The sequence below is a fragment of the Eretmochelys imbricata genome, chromosome 1 (assembly GCF_965152235.1).
Source record: "Eretmochelys imbricata isolate rEreImb1 chromosome 1, rEreImb1.hap1, whole genome shotgun sequence".
Classification (NCBI taxonomy): domain Eukaryota; kingdom Metazoa; phylum Chordata; order Testudines; family Cheloniidae; genus Eretmochelys; species Eretmochelys imbricata.
Window position 1 is genome coordinate 54,312,735 of NC_135572.1, and position 23,116 is coordinate 54,335,850.

Genomic DNA, 23,116 nt, shown 5'->3' on the forward strand with positions numbered 1-23,116 from the left:
AATCACCTCTGTAAAATCAGGATGGTAAATACCTTACAGGGTAATTAGATTCAAAACATAGAGAATCCCCCTAGGCAAAACCTTAAGTTACAAAAAGACACACAGACAGGAATATCTATTCTATTCAGCACAGCTTAATTTCTCAGCCATTTAAACAAATCATAATCTAACGCATATCTAGCTAGATTACTTGCTAAATTAGAATCAGAATCATAGAATATCAGGGTTGGAAGGGACCTCAGGAGGTCATCTAGTCCAACCCCCTGCTCAAAGCAGGACCAATCCCCAACTAAATCCCCAACTAAAGTTCTAAGACTCCATTCCTGTTCTCTCCCTGGCAAAAGCATCACACAGACAGACTCTTTGTTTTTCCCTCCCCCCAGCTTTTGAAAGTATCTTGTCTCCTCATTGGTCATTTTGGTCAGGTGCCAGCGAGATTATCCTAGCTTCTTAACCCTTTACAGGTGAGAGGATTTTTCCTCTGGCCAGGAGGGATTTTAAAGGGGTTTACCCTTCCCTTTATATTTATGACACGCCCCCCAAATCACAGCTAGGGTGAAACGCTGGCTGGGATTTCTTCCTGGAGCTCTGGGAAAAAACAGAGTTAATAAGACACATGCACCTCTAAATATACTACCAAGTACATAAAGACTAACAATATTTTCCACATCTCAAGGACGATTTTAACCAGTTGATTCTGGGAAACTTTCACAGGAGAGTGCATCAGCCACTTTGTTAGAAGTTCCTGAGATGTGTTGGATGTCGAAATCAAAATCCTGGAGAGCTAAACTCCACCGAAGAAGTTTTTTGTTATTTCCCGTGGCGGTATGAAGCCACCGTAGTGCAGCATGGTCGGTTTGCAGGTGGAAACGCCGTCCCCATACATATGGGCGTAGCTTTTCCAGAGCGTAGACAATGACATAACATTCTTTTTCACTGACTGACCAGTTGCTTTCCCTCTCAGACAGTTTTTTGCTGAGAAACACTACAGGGTGGAATTCTTGATCAGGTCCTTCCTGCATTAAAACTGCTCCCACACCACACTCGGACGCATCTGTGGTTACTAGGACTGGTTTGTCAAAGTCTGGGGCCCTTAGCACAGGGTCAGACATGAGTGTCGCTTTAAGCTGGTTAAAGGCCTTCTGACACTCTTCGGTCCACTGAACAGCATTTGGCTGTTTCTTTTTTGTTAGGTCTGTCAGTGGGGCGGCAATTTGGCTGTATTGCGGTACAAATCACCTGTAATAACCGGCCAAGCCTAAGAAGGATTGAACCTGTTTCTTTGACCTCAGGACAGGCCACTTTTGGATAGCATCCACTTTGGCCTGTAGGGGATTGATAGTTCCTTGACCCACCTGGTGTCCAAGGTAAGTCGCTCTGTTTAGGCTTATTTGACACTTCTTAGCCTTAACAGTTAGTCCTGCCTCCCTTATGCGCTCAAGGACTTTTTGTAGATGTTCCAGGTGTTCTGCCCAGGAATCCGAAAATATGGCCACATCGTCAAGGTAGGCGACTGCATATTCTCCTAATCCCGCTAGGAGACCATCTACAAGTCTTTGGAAGGTGGCAGGTGCATTTCGCAGCCCGAAAGGGAGCACATTAAATTCATATAGCCCGACATGTGTGATGAAGGCTGACCTTTCCTTGGCGGATTCATCTAGCGGTACCTGCCAGTACCCCTTGGTTAAGTCCAAGGTAGAGATGAACTGGGCCCGTCCCAGTTTCTCCAATAGTTCATCTGTGCGTGGCATTGGATAGTTGTCTGGGTGAGTTACAGCTTTTAGCTTACGGTAGTGCATGCAAAAACGTATCTCCCCATCTGGTTTGGGAACTAAAACCACTGGAGATGCCCATGCACTGCCAGAGGGATTACACCCATCTGTAGCATATCTTGTATCTCCCATTCTATAGCAATTTTAGCTTGAGGAGACACCCGGTAAGGTTGGGCCCTAATTGGGTGAGCATTACCTGTGTCAATGGAGTGGTATGCCCGTTCAGTCAGTCCTTGGGTGGCTGAGAACTTCGGCGCGTAGCTAGCGCACAGCTCCTGGATCTGCTGTCGCTACATATGCCGAAGGGTCATGGAGAGGTTCACCTCTTCCACACCACCCGCACTTTTCCCTTCATAGTAGACACCTTCAGGCCACTCAGCATCATCTCCTCCCTGGGCTGTAAACTGACAAACCTTTAATTCTCTGGAATAAAAGGGCTTTAGAGAATTAATATGGTACACCTTAGGCTTTCAGTTGGAGGTTGGGAATGCTATGAGATAATTAACAGCTCCCAGGCACTCCTGGACCGTGAATGGCCTTTCCCATGAGGCTTCCATTTTATGGGCCTGGAGCACCTTTAAGACCATGACCTGGTCCGGTACTTTGAAGGAACGCTCTCTGGCATGTTTATCATACCAGGCTTTTTGCTCTTTTTGAGCATTCTGTAAATTTTCTTTAGCAAGGGCTAAAGAGGTTCGGAAGGTGTTTTGTAGGTTGGTTACAAAGTCCAGAATGTTAGTTCATGATGAAGGTGTAAATCCCTCCCATTGCTGCTTCACCAACTGTAATGGCCCCTAATGGCCATATACAAGTTCAAATGGTGAAACCCCTAAACTGGGATGTGGTACATCTGTAGGCAAAGAGCAACTGCTGCAACACTAGGTCCCAATCATTAGAGTGCTCATTTACGAATTTACGTATCATGACCTCCAAAGTTCCATTAAACTTCTCCACCATGCCATTTGTTTGATGGTGGTAAGGAGTGGCAACCAAGTGATTCACCCCATGAGCTTCCCAAAGGTTTTCCATAGTTCCTGCAAGGAAATTAGTCCCTGCATCTGTGAGGATGTTGGAGGGCCAACCTACCCTGGCAAAAATGTCTGCTAGTGCCTGGCACACACTTTTAGCCCTGGTGTTGCTTAGAACTACTGCTTCTGGCCATCGGGTGGCAAAATCCATGAAAGTCAGTATGCACTACTTTCCTCTGGGTGTCTTTTTTGGAAAAGGACCCAGACTATCCACAGCTACTTGCTGAAATGGAACTTCAATGATGGGGAGTGGCTAGAGAGGGGCTTTGATCTGGTCTTGGGGATTTCCCACTCTTTGGCATACTTCACAAGACCGGGCATAGGTAGAAACATCCTTGCCCATTCCCTCCATGTGGAATGACCCTCCCCCCAAACGGTCTTTGGTCCTGTTCACCCCAGCACGGCCACTAGGATGATCGTGGGCTAAGCTCAAGAGCTTGGCCCGGTACTTAGTTGGAACTACCAACTGTCTCTGAGGATGCCAGTCTTCCTGGTGTCCACCAGAAAGAGTTTCCTTGTATAAAAGTCCTCTTTCTACAACAAACCTGGATCGATTAGAAGAGCTGAGAGGTGGTGGGTTTCTCCGTGCCGCCGTCCAAGCTCTCTGGAGGCTTTCATCTGCTTCCTGTTTGGTCTGGAACTGTTCCCTTGATGCTGGAGACATCAGTTCCTCATTGGATTGTGGACCTAGGCTTGGTCCCTCTGAAAGCGATGCAGGGGATGGGGCTGTTTCCGTTGACTGTGAACCGCTCTCCGCTGGGACACTATGTTGGAGTTCAGGCTCCAGCTGAGCCTCTTGTTAGGGTTATGGGCTTCCGTTGGTTCAGGTTCGGTGGGGCCCTCTGGTGTTGGGGTTGCAAGTACTGGATTCAGTGCTGGCAATGGGTCTGGTGCTGGTTGTTCCGCCAGTTCCGGTTCTGGGATTGGCTCTGTCTGGGTCTCTGTGACTGGATCCACTACTGCTGTTGCAGACATTGGCCCAGGGTCCGGGTCCATCACCTCTGACTGGGTCCTGGTAGAAGTATCCGGAATAGCGCTAGGCATGACGGCTGGTTTAGTCTGGCTGCGGGTGACCATTCCCACCCTCTTGGCTGACTTCACATGATTGGCCAAGTCTTCCCGCAACAGCATGGGATAATCATCATAGACTGCAAAAGTCCACGTTTCTGACCAGCCCTTGTACTGGACAGGCAACTTGGCTGTAGGCAAATTGAAAGAGTTGGACTTGAAGGACTGAATCATCACTTGGATCTCTGGGTTGATTAAATTGGGGTCCACTAAGGAAGCATGGATAGCTGACACTTGTGCTCCGGTGTCCCTCCACGCGGTGATCTTCTTCCCGCCCACACTCAAAGTTTCCCTCCGCTCCACGGGTATCTGGGAGGTATCTGGGCCTGAGGACCTCTGGTGTGATTCCGGTGCAATGAACTGTAATCTGTTGGGGTTCTTGGGGCAGTTGGCCTTTACATGCCCCGGCTGGTTACATTTAAAACATCGTCCAGCTGAAGGGTCATTGGGGCGAGGTGGGTTGCTGGAGAATGGTGTGGCGGGATGATAAGATGGCTGGAGGGTTCCTTGGGAGGGTAGGTGGGACCTTGGGCGGCCCCCGGTAATAGGGTGTGGTCTGAGGTTGTCCCTTCTGGTATCTGCTCCAACTGCGACCAGTTTTTTTCTTCTCTGCCTCCACCCATTTGGCTCCAATCTCCCCCGCCTCGATTACAGTTTTGAGTTTCTCATCTAGGATGTATCTTTCTATTTCCTCAGGAACACCCTCTAAGAACTGTTCCATTTGCATTAGGAAGGGCAAATCTACTGGAGATTCAACACTTGCTCCTGATATCCAGGCATCCCAATGTTTCACAATGTGGTAAGCATGTCGGATAAATGACACGTCTGGTTTCCACCTTAGGGCTCTGAATCGCCGATAGGAAAGCTCAGGTATTAGCCCCATTCTGACTCTCACCTTGGTTTTAAACAGTTCATACTGGTTCATTTGTGCCTTAGGCATTTCAGCTGCCACCTCAGCTAAGGGTCCACTGAGCTGCAGCCTCAGCTCTACCATGTATTGGTCTGTAGAGATGCTGTACCCAAGGCAGGCCCTTTCAAAGTTTTCTGAGAAGGCCTCATTATCATCGCCTGCCTTGTAGGTGGGGAACTTTCTGGGATGGGAAGTGGTACCTGGAGAAGGATTGCTAGGGTTTGTTGGTATATTCTGCTGAGCCCTTGCCTTCTCCATCTCCAGTTCATGCTTCCTCTCTTTTTCCTTCTCCTCCAGTTCTTTGGCCCTTGCCTCCAGTTCTTTTTCCTTTGCCTCCATAGCTCTCCTGAGAGCAGCCGCTTGGTGTTGTTCTGCCTCTTTCGCTGCCTCCCTTTCTTTGTCCTTTCCCTCCATTTCTCTCCTGTGAGCAGCTTTTAGGGCTTTTTCGGCTTCTTTCACTGCCTCCAGTTTGGCTAACTTCAATTTGTGTAGTGCCTTGGTGTCTGTCATCTTTACCTCTCTGTTTTTAACTAACTTTACACCCGAGGTTTAGAAATAAAACAAACAAATCTTAGCTTGTAAAATTTTGCTGTGCTGTAATAGGATACCTATATTCTCTGATAGTGATCATCAGCCTACAGAAAAATCCAAAAAAAAAAAACCCCAACCCCAACAACAACAATAAAAAAATTAATATAAACCCCAAAACCCTAACACCTTTGTCTCCAGGCAAATAAGCAGAAAACCCCTCTAGTTACTTTTAGGTAAAAAAAAAAAAAAAAAAACTTCAGGTCTGTGAAGACTTGTGAAATTCCCTGCAGGAGGTTAACTACTCTGCCTTTAGGTAGAGAAAACTGCAATTCAGAAAAGATAATTCCCTTTTGTCTCTGCTCTGGCCCCAAAGCAAAGCAAAAAAACTTCCACACAGACAGGAATATCCATTCTATTCAGCACAGCTTAATTTCTCAGCCGTTTAAAGAAATCATAATCTAACGCATATCTAACTAGATTACTTACTAACTTCTAAGACTCCACTCCTGTTCTGTCCCCGGCAAAAGCATCACACAGACAGACTCTTTGTTTTTCCCTTCCCCCAGCTTTTGAAAGTATCTTGTCTCCTCATTGGTCATTTTGGTCAGGTGCCAGCGAGGTTATCCTAGCTTCTAAACCCTTTACAGGTGAAAGGGTTTTTCCTCTGGCCAGGAGGGATTTTAAAGGTGTTTACCCTTCCCTTTATATTTATGACAGTGCTGCTCCAGAAAAGTTACATTAGTAGGTGAGCGGAGGGTTGGGGGGGAGGGGTGGAGCAGCATTTTGGAATTTATGTTAATAGAGATTACAAAGAGAGGAGATTACAAACCACATCCTTGAGTCTGATGACCACCACTCTAGCAACACAAAGCTTTAACACTACCCTAACTGGGCATCTGGAGATTTCTCTGGCGTAGGATAATCCCAGGGTGGCATAAAGTCAGCCTAGCCCGTCACGGTAAGTGCCTGTGGAGGCAAGAGTGACATGGCTGAACCATCCTGTGTTCCAGCAATCCTCAGTTGGCTCAGTGTCTGACAGCAGGCTGCCATACATTAGGGCTGCCATGAAGGTGCTTTAATTTACACCAGGGACCAAACCGGCCACCTGGCTGCCCTACTGAAGGTACATCACGCAGACACCATTGCCCAAGCCTGAGGTCCTGGAAGAAGCATAACTCAGCCAGACCTAGGGATCAGGTCCTATAATCTCTAGATTTGGACAAAATTGGATCAAATAAGATACCAAAATTCACCCCAAATTCAAAATGAATAAGAAAAAAAATTAAGTCACTATTTAAAACAAGAAAAATTCACATTATGCCTTTGCAATTCCTGGGAGTGCAGGGCAAATAACATATGACTGTGGTCTCTCTGACCCAGCTGAAACAAAGAAAGGAAAATTTTCAAGCAACTTATAGTATTGTTATGTCTTTTTTCATTTTGGTTGGTTTAGAGAAAGTGAGTAGAATGGTGTAGAGAAAGAATGTGGCAGCTCAAAGACAATGCAATCTTATTCACCACGGGCCAGATTTTTAAAGGTATTTAGGCATCAGAAGTTAAGTGCCTAAAGTGCTTTTGAGAACCCCACGAGGCACCTCTCTACATATTTATACCCCAAAGTGGCATTGAAAATCTACCCCTAAAGGGGCAGACACCTTTGCACGGGAACAGAGGAACACAGGGTATAGGATTGTTAAGAAACTCCTGGATCATCAAATCCCCTCCCATTAATGCAGGGAGCAGCCCCATCATGTAATCCCATTCACAAATTTATCAAGCTCCATCTTAAAGCTAGTTAGATTGTTTGCCCCCCACTACTCCTAATGGGAGGCTGTCCCAGATCCTCCTGCTCCTCTGATGGTTAGAAAACTTCTTTGAATCTTTTAAAGCCTAAATTTACTCATGGTCGGTTTATTCCCATTTGTTCCTGTGCCAGCATTGTCATTGGCTTAAATAGCTCTTCTCCCTTCCTAGTGGTTATCCTCCTGATGTATTTATAGAGACCAATCATATCCCCTCTCAGCCTTCATTGTACTAGGCTCCTTTATCCACAATTGGTCCCACTGACTTCAGTGGGGCCGCTTGTGGAGTAACATTACTTGGAGTGATTTATGGGATCAGAATCTGGCCTAAAAAAGGTACATCACATCACCTATTTTGGCACTATATTAGCCTCACAAAGATGAAAAGCACAGGAGGGTAAAGCATTGGTCCAAAGCTCTCATTAAAGGGTATGGCTACACAGTGGCTGGGAGTGTGCTTCCCAACACAGCTAGGACCATGCTAGCTCTGCTCACGCTAAGATGCTAGAAATAGCTCTGTGGCCACAGCAGCATGGACAGCGCGTTGGGCTAGCTGCCCAAATATGGATCCAGGGGGTGTTGTCCTTGTGCGACTGGTCCAAGCTGCTACCCGCACTGCTGCAGCCTCGCTGCTATTTTTAGTGCCGGTCTGTCTACCTGTGCTGGGAAGTGCCCTCCCAGCTGCTGTGTAGACTTATCTTGAGTAAGAGCTTACAGACTTTAAGTGACATATTTCCATCAAGGGTAAGAGTATGGAACTCTTGTTTTCTTTTTCTGAGGAGTGGGAGTATGGCATATGAGGATTGGGAATGTGTATGAAATGATGGAATTTGGGGAGGGAAGAGTAGAGACTGGGTGATTTTTTTTTTTTTGATTTTTTTTTTGAGGGGTCAGGAAAGATTAAGGCACTGATAGATCTGGGCTGGGGAAGCAGGGGAGGGTTTTACCCAGGGAATTACAAATGTAACCCTGACTGAGGCAGAACATTTTTGAGGGGTCAAGGGTTTCCTGTAAAAAAAATAATGTTCCCCTCCCCAAATGCGTGGGTACTATTTTGCTCCCCTTCCTCCCATAACATGTAGCGGGAGAAACAGAAGGCCACATATATTTGTGTCAGTTTAGATTTTTCTAGTGTATGTGTGATTCGTGACAAAAGAAGCCCTCAGCATTTTATCCAGTGTCCTCTTCCACCTCCCTTGGGTCTGTAAACTGCTCCAAAACATAGCCTGTAGGTAAAAATGCTCATTTTCAATGACTTGTCAACTTTATTGGTAGGCAGACATGTCCTTCCTTCAGTTACTGTCAACTGCTTTATTGGCCTGGAAGCAGACACTCCAAAAGTGGCAGCTAAAATATTCTAACATTCTTGAGAATTGCTTCTGATTAAATCCATGTGCCCCCACATTGTGCCTCTTTGAAACTAGTCAATAACAAGTATCACTGGGCACTGCCTGAGTGCACATAATGACTAACGACAAGCATAGAGGCGTGTTTTTTCTCTCTAAGCAGTGGTGAAAAAGAAACCCAAAGTCAAAATGGACTGAAAAAATACATCAGCCCATGATTACACTGAAAAAAAATATGATAGTGTTAAGGAAAAACTATTAAAGGAAAGCTAGAATTCTTGCTGTCACATCATAACACTGGTCAAGCAAGCCGTGAGTGATGTTAGCATATTAGGAGAAAGACAAATCAAACTGCCTGAATGTTCAAAGTAGAATTGGTCTGAACATTTCCAATGAAATGTTTTTGAAATATGCTCTTTTGTGAGAGCTGAATCATTTTGTGGAAATATATCAATTCTGATAAAGCTTTCTTCCGGAAAACTTCTGAGGTCCAGGGTTCTCTGGTCACTTGTGATGAGAGACAGCAGAACTGAAGAAAGCCTTTTAGAGTGGAAAATGGATGTTTTGACACAATTCCATTTTGCAAAAACATTTGAAGGCTTTTGTTTTTGCTCTAATGAGGAATAAAAACAAAATTTGAAACCTCAAAAGTGCTTGTGAAATGGAATTGTCCTCTGGGTGGTTCTAGTTCAAAGCTTTTAAAAAATGTTGTACTGTCGCTGTTCAGTGCTCACCTTTCTCTCTGTATTATAGCACTTTCTTTTGCAGTACCAGCTGGGACCAGCACGTGCAAAAATAATAAATAATGAAAAAAGTTAACTAAACCCTTTGAAACTTTGAAAAACGTTTTACATTTTTGGTGGAGGGTTGGCTCAGTTATCTATAAGAAGGACTATATATGAACTAAGTATTACACATATCAGAATAAAGTTATTGAACTAGTACACCAAACCCTAATAAAATAAGGACTAGATCCTTAGCTAGTGTGAATCAGCATCAGTGATGTCACTCACTGAGAATCTGGATCATCATTTTGTATGGTGCTAGATGCTCCTGTATTTCCTCTTCCTTAGCCTCTATTCCAATTTAGAAGCATAGGATTTGGCATACTCAATAAGGTCGTGGGTCCATCTCGTTTGGCATACTGCCTTCATGAGTGATGAATACTTGCCAGTGTCACTATGAAACCAAAACACTGTGGCAGCAATACAAGAGGAACTGGGAAAATTCATGAAAATTAATTCATCCTATGGGAGCCGAATCAAAAGTTTTGCTTTAGTAATGATCACAATTTTCTCTGCAAAGCCATTAACCCCACTACTGGCGCACAAAAACATCTACATTGTTTAAGGCTTCTTGCCAAGGGGGTTAGTGCACTTATGAACAATTCTACTGCAAACATAAAAAGAAAATCTTTGAAAAAAACACTCCTGGAAAGCTAGCCACAAACCCAGCTTTCCATCTACCAGACAAGTAATCCTTTCCATCTTCACAGTGTATCTCTCCCTAGCAGCCAAATGTACACTTCAACTAATCAAATGATTACATGAAAAGATGGTACATGTGAGTTGACTGCTTTGGGTCCTCTCTTAACTAAACTAACCCTTGCCTCTCAGATCCATTTCTGCCTATCAGGATTCTTAACCTGTCAGAAAATTCTGATTAATCTGATACCACTGGGGAAAATCCTCTGCTACCGCTCAGGCAGCTTAGCAGGAGGAAGAATGAACTCTAATGCCCCCACATTCCACATCAAGACGGTCCTCTTCATCCTCTACAAAATGGCACCACATTGCTTCCTCCACCCTCATTACCATATGGACTGCAATTAAGCAGCATACTTGGTATCTACTGTGTGGAACTCAGTTTATGAGCTTCTGTGGGAGACATTTTCAAAACAAATACCACAGTTGGTGCCTAATGAATAGAGTGCAATTTATGAGCTTCTGGGGGTGGCATATTCAAAAGACTGCATGAACAGATTGCACTGTTTACTATATGTACAATTTATCATATCCTACTTGTGTACAGCCCCCTCTCTCTTCCTGCCTCTGCCTCACACCAGTAATTCCTTATTCATTAATTTAGGGTATACTTTGAATTAATTTTTAAGGCCATTCCAAAAGAGGCAGCTTCCTGGCCTAGTATTGGCTATGTAGAAATCCTCTTGCTCTGGTGCATAAACCAATTGCCAGAAGACATAGAAGAAATACTCGCCCCCCGCCCCAGTCCCTTAGTGAATCTCAGCACAATTCTAGGGTTTTCCTGCTTTCCTCTGAATCATCCAGAACTGGGCAAGATTGGAAAGAGCTTGCAGGAAAGCAATAGTTAAACATGGCAACCCCTACAATATATTCTTATGTTCCTTTTCAGATAGTTTTCAGAGTAGCAGCCGTGTTAGTCTGTATTCGAAAAAAGAAAAGGAGTACTTGTGGCACCTTGGAGACTAACCAATTTATTTGAGCATAAGCTTTCGTGAGCTACAGTTCACTTCATCGGATGCAAATAAATTGGTTAGTCTCTAAGGCGCCACAAGTACTCCTTTTCTTTTTTCAGATAGTGGTTATGAAGAAAAAATGCTGCAAGACATGCTGTAACAGAATAGGTCTAAGTCAATCACATTGCACAGTTGTTGTACAGTTACTGAAGCTAACTACAGTATTTTCCAAATCAAGCAGTTTCCTGCACTTTGGTTCTGGGTGTCTGATTTTCATAATCGCGATACAGTTATTTCCCAGTAGTTGTATACCTATACTCTGATTGGCTATTAATGGCTGTCAGGATTCATGGATCTGCATAAACACGTGTGGTTATTTCTCAATAACTGTATGATGAATATGCAAACCTCTTCTTTGACTGGTGGCAACAATTCCACTGCGATAGTTGTTTACTCAGAATGATCAAGTGATTTGCCACTAGCAAATGGGCAGCCTCAGCTTTTCAATCTCCTCAGCTGAAGCCAAATGATTTGAATATGTATCTTCAAGAGAAGAAAAGAATGCAAGGAAGGAAAGTGAGTGGTGCTGTGAAAATGCAAAAAGGATCTCTTTTAAAAAGATTATCCCCTGCTTTCTTGCATTTCCCCCCTTCAGACTTAACCCTGCCGTTCATCCCTACCCCACCTCTTCTTGTTTTCTCTCCTTCACTCATGCCCTGCCTAATATCTTGCACTGCTAACCCTGCAGAGCAGCATCCTTGCTTAATTGTATGTTCTGTGCTACATCTAGAGCAGACATTTGGACATGGTAAAACCATCATGATAAATAATTGCAATATTATTGCCTCAATATTGCAGATATCCTCTTCCCATGAAAAAGCTGAACATTTACCAACTAAGGTGTTGATCCTGCAAGGAATTCTTTGTGGACAGACCTCCTTGCAGGACTGGAGAGTAAATATGGCTATAAATAGGTACATATGTATGTTATATTATAAGCAAGGCTGGCAGCATCACCTATTATTAAGGTTTCCTGATACTTCCCATTATAGCATGTTTTCATTTGCTTGTATCTTTGTCAAATTTTAATTGTTCGGCTGAAATTTTCCAGGTTAAGAGTCTGCCTCAGGCTGGAATTTTTTTGGAAAACTTTCAGCTCAAACAGTTCAGCCATTTCCAAGGATGAGGCTGATGAAAAATACATTGTTTTGGCCCATGTTAAAAAAATTCCTGTAACCTTTTCTTTGAGACGCTTTAGCACCTCCACACTTTGAGTATTGATTTGGGCATTTGAGTACTGGGACTTGACATTTGACAGCATGTGGCCTTTTCTGTCAGGCATGTGCTTTTTGCTATCTCTGTGAAAATCTGCCCAAATTTGACTAAGTTATAGGTAAAGCTATGTTTTAGTCATGGGTATTTTTAGTAAAAGTCATGGACAGGTCATGGGCAGTACACAAAAATTCACAGCCCGTGACCTGTCTATGACTTTTACTATATACCCCTAACTAAAACTTGGGCGAGGGACCATGGGTGCTCTCGGGGGAGGGGGGGCAGTCCAGGGGCACTGGGGGTGCTGAGGGAGGTGACCCGGAACCGCCCCCTGATGCTGGGGGTGGGCTGGGTTGCAGCACGTGGCCCAGGACCCCCGCTGGTGCTGGGCGGGGTGGGGCTGGCACGGACCCCCTACCTGGCACGGTGTGTTCCAAAAGCTCCTAGGCAGCAGAGCGGCCTGGGGGCTCCATGAGCTGCTCAGCTGTGCAGTTCCCATTGGCCAGGAACCACAGCCAATGGTAGCTGCAGGGGTGGAGCCTGCAGGCACAGGCAGTGCGCAGTGTCCCCTGGCCCCTCCGCCTAGGAGCTGCAGGGCCATGCTAGTGGGACCCAGGGAGCGCCTCACACCGAGGTAAGCACCCCCCCACACCCTCCAATCCCCTCCCCCGAACCCCCTTCCACACACCCAAACTGCTGCTGCTGGCCCAGGGACTGCCCTTTAACATTAAGTTAAAGCTACGGCATTCCATTCTATTTAATTGTCTGTTTAAAGCAGGGGTCAGCAACCTACGGCATGCGTGCCAAAGACGGCACGAGACTGATTTTTAATGGCACTCTGTAGCTTGCCGGCCCCGCTCAGCCCGCTGCCGAACCCAGGCTGGCAGCGGGCTGAGTGGGCACGGCAGCCGGGACCACGGCAGGCAGCAGCATGCTGTTAAAAATCCTGCCTGCCTCGGCCTGCTCTTCTCCACCCCCCGCTGGGGCAGGGTAAAGAAGCTTGGTTCTGCCCACTGCTGGTGCAGGGCAGGCAAGGTCCCTCCTCCCCCGCCTCTTCCCCCAGCCCCTTCTCTTCTCCCTCCCTCCCTGATGCCCATCAGCTGATGGCCCTTGCGAGGGTGGGGGAGAAGCGCCCGGTCTCTGCTCCAGGGAGGAGGCGGAGAAGAGGTGGGGACAGCTGCCGGCCCCACTCAGCCCGCTGCCGAACCCAACCCTGAGCCCCTACTCCCTCATTCTAGTTCCTGGCCCTACACCCCAATCCCCAACCTGCTCCTTCAGGCAACCCTGTGCTCAGTGCACTTCCAGCCTCTGCACAGTGCAGAGAGAGAGAGGAAGAGAATGGGCTAGAACCAGGGAGACGGTAGATACCCACTCTATGTGGGCAGGGCCGGGATCCCAGACCAGCAGCGGGCTGAACAGGGCCGGCAGCCGGGACCCTGGCTGGCAGGAGCCAGTGGACAGAACCCCAGACCAGCAGCGGGCTGAGTGGCAGCAGGCTGAGCTGCTCAGCCCAATGCCGGTCTGGGGTCCTGGCCGCCGGCCCCGCTCAGCCCATTGCCAGTCTGGGGTTCTGGCTGCCGGCCCCTTGCCAGCCAGGGTCCCGGCCGCGGGCCCCGCTCAGCCTGCTGCTGGCCTAGGTGAACGGAACCCCAGGCTGGCAGCGGGCTGAGTGGTCCGGCGGCGTAAGATCAGCATTTTAATTTAATTTTAAATGAAGCTTCTTAAACATTTTGAAAACTTTGTTTACTTTACAGCAATAGTTTAGTTTTATAATATATAGACTTATAGAGAGAGACCTTCTAAAAAACATTAAAATGTATTACTGGCACGCGAAACCTTAAATTAAAGTGAATAAATGAAGACTTGGCACTCCACTTCCACTTGAAAGGTTCCACACCACTTGAAAGGTTGTCGACCGCTGGTTTAAAGTCTCCTCCATTCTATTACATAGGTGTGTATGCACGGTGCAAAATAGCATGATATAACAACCAGTTATTCATCCTAAAGTTGAAAGGAAAACAGGTTTTTTCAAAAAGATATTCCACTATCGGTCAGGATAATGGGCAATAAGATCTTGGCAGATAGTTTTTGAGACATCTGGTTATGAAAAATTAATAATTTGGAAGAACATGGATAAGTTTAGTCAGCTCAGCTACCTTAAATCCTGTTATTCACTTTTACATGTGATCCAGCAGCTGGGGAATCTAACAAAGTTTAGAAAACATAATGCAAGTGACAAAAATGACCTTTTCCTGAATTGATATAATGGATGCCACAAAAGCCTCTCTCACTAACTGAATGACAGAAGGAGTCAAGTGGAATCCAAATCGATTAAATATATATACCTCATTAGTAGGCACCAGATGGCACCAAATAGATACGTATAATGATAATAAATTCAAAATCACCATAATACACATGCTATGGTGTCTGGAATGCAGAGTATACTGAATGTGGAAAGTAGGTACAGTCTGGGGACATAGTGGATGGCTGGTGATAGACCCTTATCTAGGAATTTCTAAACTCTAAAAATATTTAAGAATTAGTTTTAGTTTAATGAAATGATCTTATGTTGCTTTTTGAGTATGATGCTGAAGTAAGTTTTAGATACAACCTTCCCACACAACATATTATCCCCTTATCGAACAGTAAAAAGATATTGATACATGAATACGCCTGTAAATAACAGCTGCAAGTTTTTTAACTGTAATTCTCAAGCCATACTCATTGATATTTGCAAGTATTCAGACAACTTCCATGTGTTAATGAAAATCCTGAACGTTCCATGAGCTTTAGCAATATAGTGGAAATGGATAAATCATTGTGCACTGTTTATTTTTCTCCTTTTTAAATGGTTTCAGTCAGTCAGTCAAGGAGAGGAAAAACAGTGCTAGGGCTGAAATCCTGGCCCCGTTGACCTCAGTGAAGCCAAGGCTACCGTAGGGTTTACGGCAGCGTGTAGAAATACAGACACCGCAGGCACAGCTAGCGTGAGTATAAACAGCAGTGTAGACGGAGAGACACAGCTCAGGTGAGTAAACTGAAGTGCCCTATATGCCTGAACCCTAGGATATGTATCCTACATGACTGTCTGTAGGCCCAAGCAGTGCCAACGTCTACACTGATATCTTTTTGGTAGTGTAGTGTTCCGCTGCTTACCTGCCGCCACAGCATTTCCCCCCCACACACAGAAAAAGGCTTCGGCAGTGGGGAAAGGCTCTGGCAGTGGGAGGCAGCAGGGAGGCTCTGGCAGCAGGGAAAGGCTCCTACAGGTTACTGAGCCTTTCACTGCAGCATGAAGCTACGCACTGCAGGGAAAAGCGTGGATGCAACCTGACTTTCACTGTAGCATGTAACTAACGTGTGGTGCCTGTACTCTAGATCAGGGGCACTCCCAGAGCGGCTCATGGCAGGGGGCTGGAGGGGATATGGCCTGATTACACCCCCCTTCCCCAAGGCCCCGTCCCCACCTCTTCTCCGCCTCCTCCCCGGAGCAGCGATCAGGCGCTTGTCCCCCTCCCTCGCAAGGGCCATCAGCTGATAGGCGGCAGGGAGGGAGGGAGAGGAGATGGGGCAGGAACCTAGCAGGCTGGGAGAAGAGGCGGGGGTGTGGGGGACCTTGCCTGCCCTGCACCAGCAGTGGGCAGGACCAAGCTTCTTCACCCTGCCCCCGGGAGGGGAGGGCGGGGGGTGGAGAAGAGCGGGCCAGGGCGGGCAGGATTTTTAATGGCACGCTGCTGCCTGCCGGGGTCCCGGCCGCCAGCCCCGCTCAGCCCGCTGCCGGCCTGGGTTTGGCAAAAGAACAAAAGAACAGCCATACTGGGTCAGACCAATGGTCCATCTAGCCAAGTATCCTGTCTTCCCACAGTGGCCAATACCAGGTGCTTCAGAGGGAATGAACAGAACCGGTAATCATCAAGTGATCCATCCCCTGTCATCCACTAATAGCTACTGATGGACATATACTCCATGAACTTATTAGTTCTTTTTTGAACCCTGTTCTAGTTTTGGCCTTCACAACATCTGCAGGCAATGAGTTCCACAGGTTGACCCTGCATTGTGTGAAGAAATACTTCCTTTTGTTTGTTTTAAACCTCCTGCCTATTAATTTCATTCGGTGAGCCCTGGTTTTTGTATTATTCACTTTCTCCACACCATTCACAATTTTATAGCCCTCTATTATATCCCCTCTTAGTTGTCTCTTTTCCAAGCTGAAAAGTCCCTGTCTTTTAATCTCTCTTCCTACAGAAGAGGTTCTACATCCTTAATCATTTTTGTTGCTCTTCGCTGTACCCTTTCCAATTCTAATATATCTTTTTTGAGATGGGATGACCAGAACTGCAGGCAGAGTTCAAGGTGTGGTTGTACCATGAATTGGTATAGTAGCATAATGATATTTTCTGTCTTATTATCTATCTATCCCTTTCCTAATGATTCCCAACATTCCATTAGATTTTTGTTTGTTTGTTTGTTTTTTGACTGTCCCTGCGTATTGAGTGGATGTTTTCAGAGAACTATGCACAATGAGCCCAAGATTTCTTTCTTGAGTGATAACAGCTGATTTAGATTTCACCATTTTGTATGTATAGGTGGGACTATGTTTTCCAATGTGCATTACTTTTCATTTATCAACATTGAATTTCATCTACCATTCTGTTGCCCAGTCCTCCAGTTTTGTGAGATCCCTTTGTAACTCTTCGCAGTCTGCTTTTGACTTAATTATCTTGAGTAATTTTGTATCATCTCCACATTTTGCCATATCACTGTTTACCCCTTTTTCTGGATCATTTATGAATATGTTGAACAGCACTTGTCCCAGTACAGATCCCTGCAGGACCCCGCTATTTACATCTCTCCATTCTGAAAACTGACCATTTATTCCTACCTTTTGTTTTCTGTCTTTTAACCAGTTACTGATCCACGAGAGGACTTTCCCTCTTATCCTATGACAGCCTACTTTGCTTAAGAGCCTTTGGTGAGGGATCTTGTAGGAGGTTTTCTGAAAGTCCATATTCACATGCCAATGTTTGCATTTGCAATGTGGAGGCTCATGTTTGTGCAGGAGGGATCTTGCATGCCCACAATGGAGGCACATGGCTAGAAATCCAGGCCACAAACTCTGCTAAAATGCCTTGCAATGTTTATAAATACCTCATATTTTGGGGCAGAGGTATTTACCCAAATACCAAAAGGGCGGCACCTTTTGTGTCTGTAAAACATTTCATAACTATTTCAAAGTATGCAAACTGATTCATAGATTTTGCAGTGTTTGCATAGCCCACCCACAGGGTTTCTATCGTGTATGCTGGGGTGTGCTGTTTGCCTGAGTGAATGTGGCGTTGTGGGTTGTGGAATACAAGTCTGAGTTCTCCTCTAAGATGAGGTACAAAAAGTTTCAAACTGACAGGAGGATTGTTTTGCCAAAGGCAGTGGAAGTTCAAAAACTCTCTCAGGATAGATTATGAACTTACAACCTTATCTATGGCTTCCCATCCACATGTTACTGTGCATAGACCACTACCTATCATGCTGACCAACTATGTCTCATTGTACTCCCCCACCTGTCTGTATCCATTTGTTGTTTCTTGTCTTATTGCTAAACTGTAAACCTTCTGGGGCGGGAACCATCTTTTAAGTTCTGTGTTTTTATAGCACCTAACACAGTGTGGTCCTGGCCCAGGGCTGGGGCTCCTATGCACTGTCGTAATACAAATAATGCATGAGAATAGAAAACATAACACATGCATAAAGGGAAATCCTAACTTCATCCTGCTATATCGTGAATTCTTGGCATCAGGCCACATGATTACCAACCTATAGCATCTATCATTATTAAAAGGCGATACTGGGCCTAGCTAACCCCACCCCTCTGGGCCTGGCAAGCCCGTTCCAATTGGAAGAGAGGGTTAAAAGAAACTCAGAACCCCAGGCAAAGGGTAGTGGACAGGCTGTAAGAGAGATGAATCCTTCTCTGGGAAGTCAGCCTGAAGGTGTAGCCTGCGAGGGGACCAAAAAGCAGGTAAAGTCCCAGGCCATGCCTTCTCCAACCACCCTGCCCCCTTTGAAACCTGCAAGGCCCTGCTCATTTAGACTTTCTGTTAGCTGATTGACTGGACTTTAGGGGCCATACCCCAGGAGCACATAGGTAGGCAGTAGCCCAGGCTGGCAGGCTTTGATTCCCCGCAGGGATGACCCTCCCAGTGTTACTTCCCAGAGGGAACTATCCTGGATCGGACATGATGGAAAGGAAAAGCCAGGGTCCCCCATCCCATGCCCCACTTAAGAGAAAAAGCCCAGACGTAGGTAGAGGCTCCAAACATTTGTGACTTAGGATCAGGCATCTCTATCACCTCTGACAGGAGCACAAGAGTCTGGTATGCTAACTGTTAGGCAACCTGGCCCTCTGACAGTCTATCACATGCTCCTATTTCACAGATGAGGAATTAAGGCCTTCAAAGTTTATGTGAGTTCATGGAGAGTTGAACCCAAACCTGCTGAGTCCTAGTCCAGTACCTTAACAACAAGACCATTCTTCTCCTTTGAATTGTCTTCTCATACCCTGTGAGCTATGCAATCAGGTGAGAAATAATGGAAATGAGGCAAGCATAAAATGAATCTAATTTCCATTCATTTATGCTGAGATAAAGCCATTTAAAGATAAAGATAAAGATATTATGCTTTCACTAGGGAGCAAAGAAAGCAGACATACACAGTTGGGTAAGGACCTAACATATTGTATTCTTTCACTAAAAATAACATTGAATTCCTATTATTTTATTGACAAAAAAATTATACTTTTTACTTATCATCTGCAATTATAACCATAGCAAGTACCAGATACTGTAATTACATGATATTGTATGCATTGCCTATGAAAGGGCTCCAATCATTTCAATTCACTATGCACTAATATAGCACCTAGAATATATGGAAATAGGAATATATAAGAATAGAATAGAATCTTACATCTATTTATAGAGTGGTTTTCATCCCAGAGGATCCCTAAGAATCTGACAAATTACAATTTACATCCTACCCTGCCTCAATAGGGCCTTACAGTGGGTCTGGCATGGAGGATGTTGGCCACCTAAAGGAGGATGACTTAGTGCAGTCAGGGGGAGGTATAGAGGGACACACCTTAAAGCCTTTTTCAATTTATTCTAAAAAAGATTTTCTATATAATGATGCATCCTTTGAGGGATGATGGGGAGAAAGAACAGGTTTGCCTTCACTCCTATGAGAGCAGGTTGAGGGCCCATCGCTATGCGCGCAGACAAGGCTGAGGTTCTGACCATGAAGACCAGGGGTCACACTGACCATGCCTCACAGTCACTGAAGTGGTTGATGGTCTCCACATCAAGGGTGAAATCCTGACTCCATTAAAGTCAATGAGAGTGTTGCCATTGACTTCAATGGGACCAGGATTTCACCCCTAGTGTTCTCTTCCTATTAGGTTGCAATTCTGCATGAAGCAGGATTTTGCCCTAATACGTCCAGGAATCATTTCACCAATGAAATGGCAGAATTATCTGAAATAGAATTAACGTTGAAAGGAAACACCCGGTTCAACTGAATATTTTCTCCAAAGCCGTTCACCTATCCCAGAAAAGCACTTATTTTTATCCCCCATGTATTAGCATGAATTATATTATCTTATTGAACAGAATACCCAATGCTAAGAACAGAGACACTCAAACCAAAATGAAAATGATACAGATCATACTGAAAACACTACACGTTGAATTTGAAATAGTCATTTTTTTTTAAACTCTTGGCTCCCTTTTGACAAGTCCTGGCATATTCCTACTGGCTTGCAAACAAAGAGCAAGAGTGAATTTTGCACATACCTGTTTCTCCCCACTTGGCTTTTTGTGATTTAATAGAAGTTCCACAGCTCCAACTACCTCCTTTCGTATGGCATGCAGCAGAGCATCTCCGAGATACACATTAAAGCTTAAGAGCAGCTCAATGAGCTCCAGGTTCTCATTTTCAATTGCAATAAGGAGAGCTGTTCTTCCAAGAGGGTCGATGCAATTAATATTGATCTTGAAATAAATTTCGGCTTCCTCCAGAGCTTTCTTCACACTGGCATAATCTCCTTTCTCCACAGCATTCAAGTAGGCTTTCTCGGCGGGGGAGAGTTCGGACTCTGCTCGCACTATACGAAGAGGGATGCGGTCTCTGTATGGGGCATTGATGCTTCTTTTGTAATAGAACTGGGCCATATTTTATGCCATACTAATACTTTGTCTCTGCAATTTAAAAAGAAAGTGTGCTTCAGTTATGCATTCCTGGAATACAGTTCAGCTTATGATTACTATTACTATACATGAATTATAGCAGCATTTAGAGGTGCTGTACAAACACATAATAAGAGATGGGCTCTGCCCAGAAAAACCTGTGGTATAAATAGACAACACAGACAAAGGCCAAAAGAGGAAACAGAGAATAAAAGAGATGAAGTGCCTTGGCCAAGGTCACAGTGATCAAGCCAAGCACTCAGGTCTCCCCTCGTTGAGTCTGGTGCCATATCAACTAGATTTTGCTTCTTCCTGGCACATTCTATCAAGCCTAAAATGGACCTAATTTGCACAGTTCAAATCCAGATGTGAACCTTCTAAAGTCTGGAGTATTTGTATCTGATTCAGCCTTATTACTATTAAACTAATATATTCTAGCAAGTATCCTGAATCTGATTTGTAAGCTAGAGTTAGAAATTAAAAAGGTAAAATAACATTTATACATTGCCCATGATACGCTTAATATGTAAAAATCCCCAGAATTAATAGATAATGGCCAAGAGTTTGGTTTAATCCTTAGCACGTTCTAAACTAAAACAAATATCCAATCGCAATTCTAATATCTTAAACATCACCAAGCATGTATTGCCTCTGTTATTGTATTCTTTGCCCATGGGAGACCATGGCAATATCTGTTCCTTCTGTCAGGGCAACAATTAGCTGGTTACCTCTGTGGTCTAAAAGAAAGTAGTAACATGATGGGATCTAAACTGTTAGGTTACATGATCAATAAAATACCCCCTTGCAGTTCAAGTAGAGAGGCAGCATTGCCCAGTGGTTAGAGAGACTGGGTGTCAGGTGATCTAAGTTCTTTCTCTCTCTGTCTCTCTCTGTGAGAATTTGTGTAGCTCACATAACACTTAGCCTCTGAGTGGTAGTGAGCCCCTTATTTTACAACCCCTCCATCCAATTTAGGAGTGGCATTGATGGGCTCCAGTCTTGCTCAGGAAGAAGGAGGAATTATTTCTAAGGGCCTTGAGAATGGTGAGTCATACAAAACAAGAGGATAATGTGGGGAATCTTGGGTATTTGACAGAGACATGGAGAAAATCCTCTGAAGGAGGGGGAAACCCAGTAAAACACGTGTGTATCAAAAGGGTTGCTAACCCTCCAGGATTGTCCTGGAGTCTCCAGGAATTAAAGATTAATCTTTAATTAAAGAGCATGTTATGTGATGAAACCTCCAGGAATATGCCCAACCAAAACTGGCAACCCTAGTATCAAACCCTAGTTAACAAACTACACTAATTTTACGTAATCCTATGTAAGTGGTATGAGGAAAGTCAGTAACCAAGCTGCATATGTCCTTGTTCTGTGTACCTTCTTTTCAATTGCAATAAGGAATTGCTCTGTGTACCTTGTTCTGTGTACCTTCTTTTCTAAATGTTTCCCTTTAAGTGACTCATCAACTTGCTCACCATCCCCTTACCACCTGAGTTCCACGCCCCTCCGGCACCAGAACCCTCCTTTACCACCACCGTCCAACCCCCAAGCTGAAATTTATTCCTCCCTCCCCCCACGTGGCTCTTCTCCTTCCAGAGTCAATACTTGGGGCAGTTGAGCTGATAAACCTAGGCTTTGTTATGTCCCTGCTCCCCTCCACCTTCCATTTCTCACGCTGTCCCCCTCCCCATCTACACTCCTCCCAGGTCCCTGCTTTCAACCCCCACCCACCCTCCTCCCCACTTTCCCCCTCTACCTCCGCACTGCTCTCCCACCTCCACACTTCCCCCTGCGAAGGTCTCTGCTTCCTCACCCCAGATCCAGCTTCTTGCACCTTCCACCACTCCCCCACCCCAGGCCCCTGCTTTCCCTCCCATCCCCAACTCCAGTTTGCCCCACCAGGTCCCTGCTTCCCCCATCACTACCATTTCCCCCACTCCCCTCTGGTTCCCTGCTTCCTTACCCTGCTCCATTGCCTCTGTCCCCCTTCCCCCATGGATCCCTGCTTCCCCTACCACCACTGCCCCATTCTTCTGGTCCCTGCTGCCTTCCCCTCCCCCACACAGCCACACACTCTCTTCCCTCCCCAAGTCCTCACTTTTTCTCTTGCCATTCTGCTCCCCCCCACTAGGTGCTTGCATCTCCCCCTAAAAACCCTCCCTCTAAGGCTCCCTTACTTCTCTTAGACTGCAGCCCACAGACTACCTCCCCACATAGTAGATCACCTGCTGCATCTAATATGTGTAGGCAGCTATGGGGGGAGGAAGGGGGGAGAGATTCCTCCCCCTGCAGCATCAAGCAATCTGTGTCCTGACTTCCTCAGAATCATGCTTTTCTGGTGCTCTGATTTTCACTGAAACCAGTGGGGTTCTGCACACAGATGACGAAAATATTCCTGGAAATTCTGGGATTGACTGGGTTTGGTATTCAAAAATTATTATGCTACATACAAACAGACAGAGAAATGCCCTGAAGTTGAGTGCCAAGAACTCTGGATGTTCCTGATATCCTTATAAATCTCCAGTCCTTTGTTAATCTTAAGTTATTGGCTTCAAAGATTTCCTTGGGCACTGAGTTCCACAGTTTAATTACTAGCTGTGTGAAAAAGAATTTTCTTTTATCAGGGTTGAGTTGCCCACCTGTTAATTTGAATTATTTGTGTTTGATTTAAAAGAAACTGTTATTTCTCTCCCTTTCTCTCCTGGGC

General features: G+C 45.2%; 1 protein-coding gene across 6 annotated transcripts in view; it reads right to left on the reverse strand.

The window, feature by feature from the left end:
* Positions 1-20,391, reverse strand: part of TRPC4 (transient receptor potential cation channel subfamily C member 4) — a 134,926-nt gene extending 114,535 nt beyond the window's left edge. For all 6 annotated transcript variants that reach the window (XM_077806624.1, XM_077806617.1, XM_077806612.1 and 3 more), the window contains exon 1: positions 20,014-20,391. In XM_077806624.1, the coding sequence (XP_077662750.1) occupies positions 20,014-20,391 (378 nt within the window). The remainder of the gene's footprint in view (positions 1-20,013) is intronic.
* Positions 20,392-23,116: the final 2,725 nt, after the last annotated feature.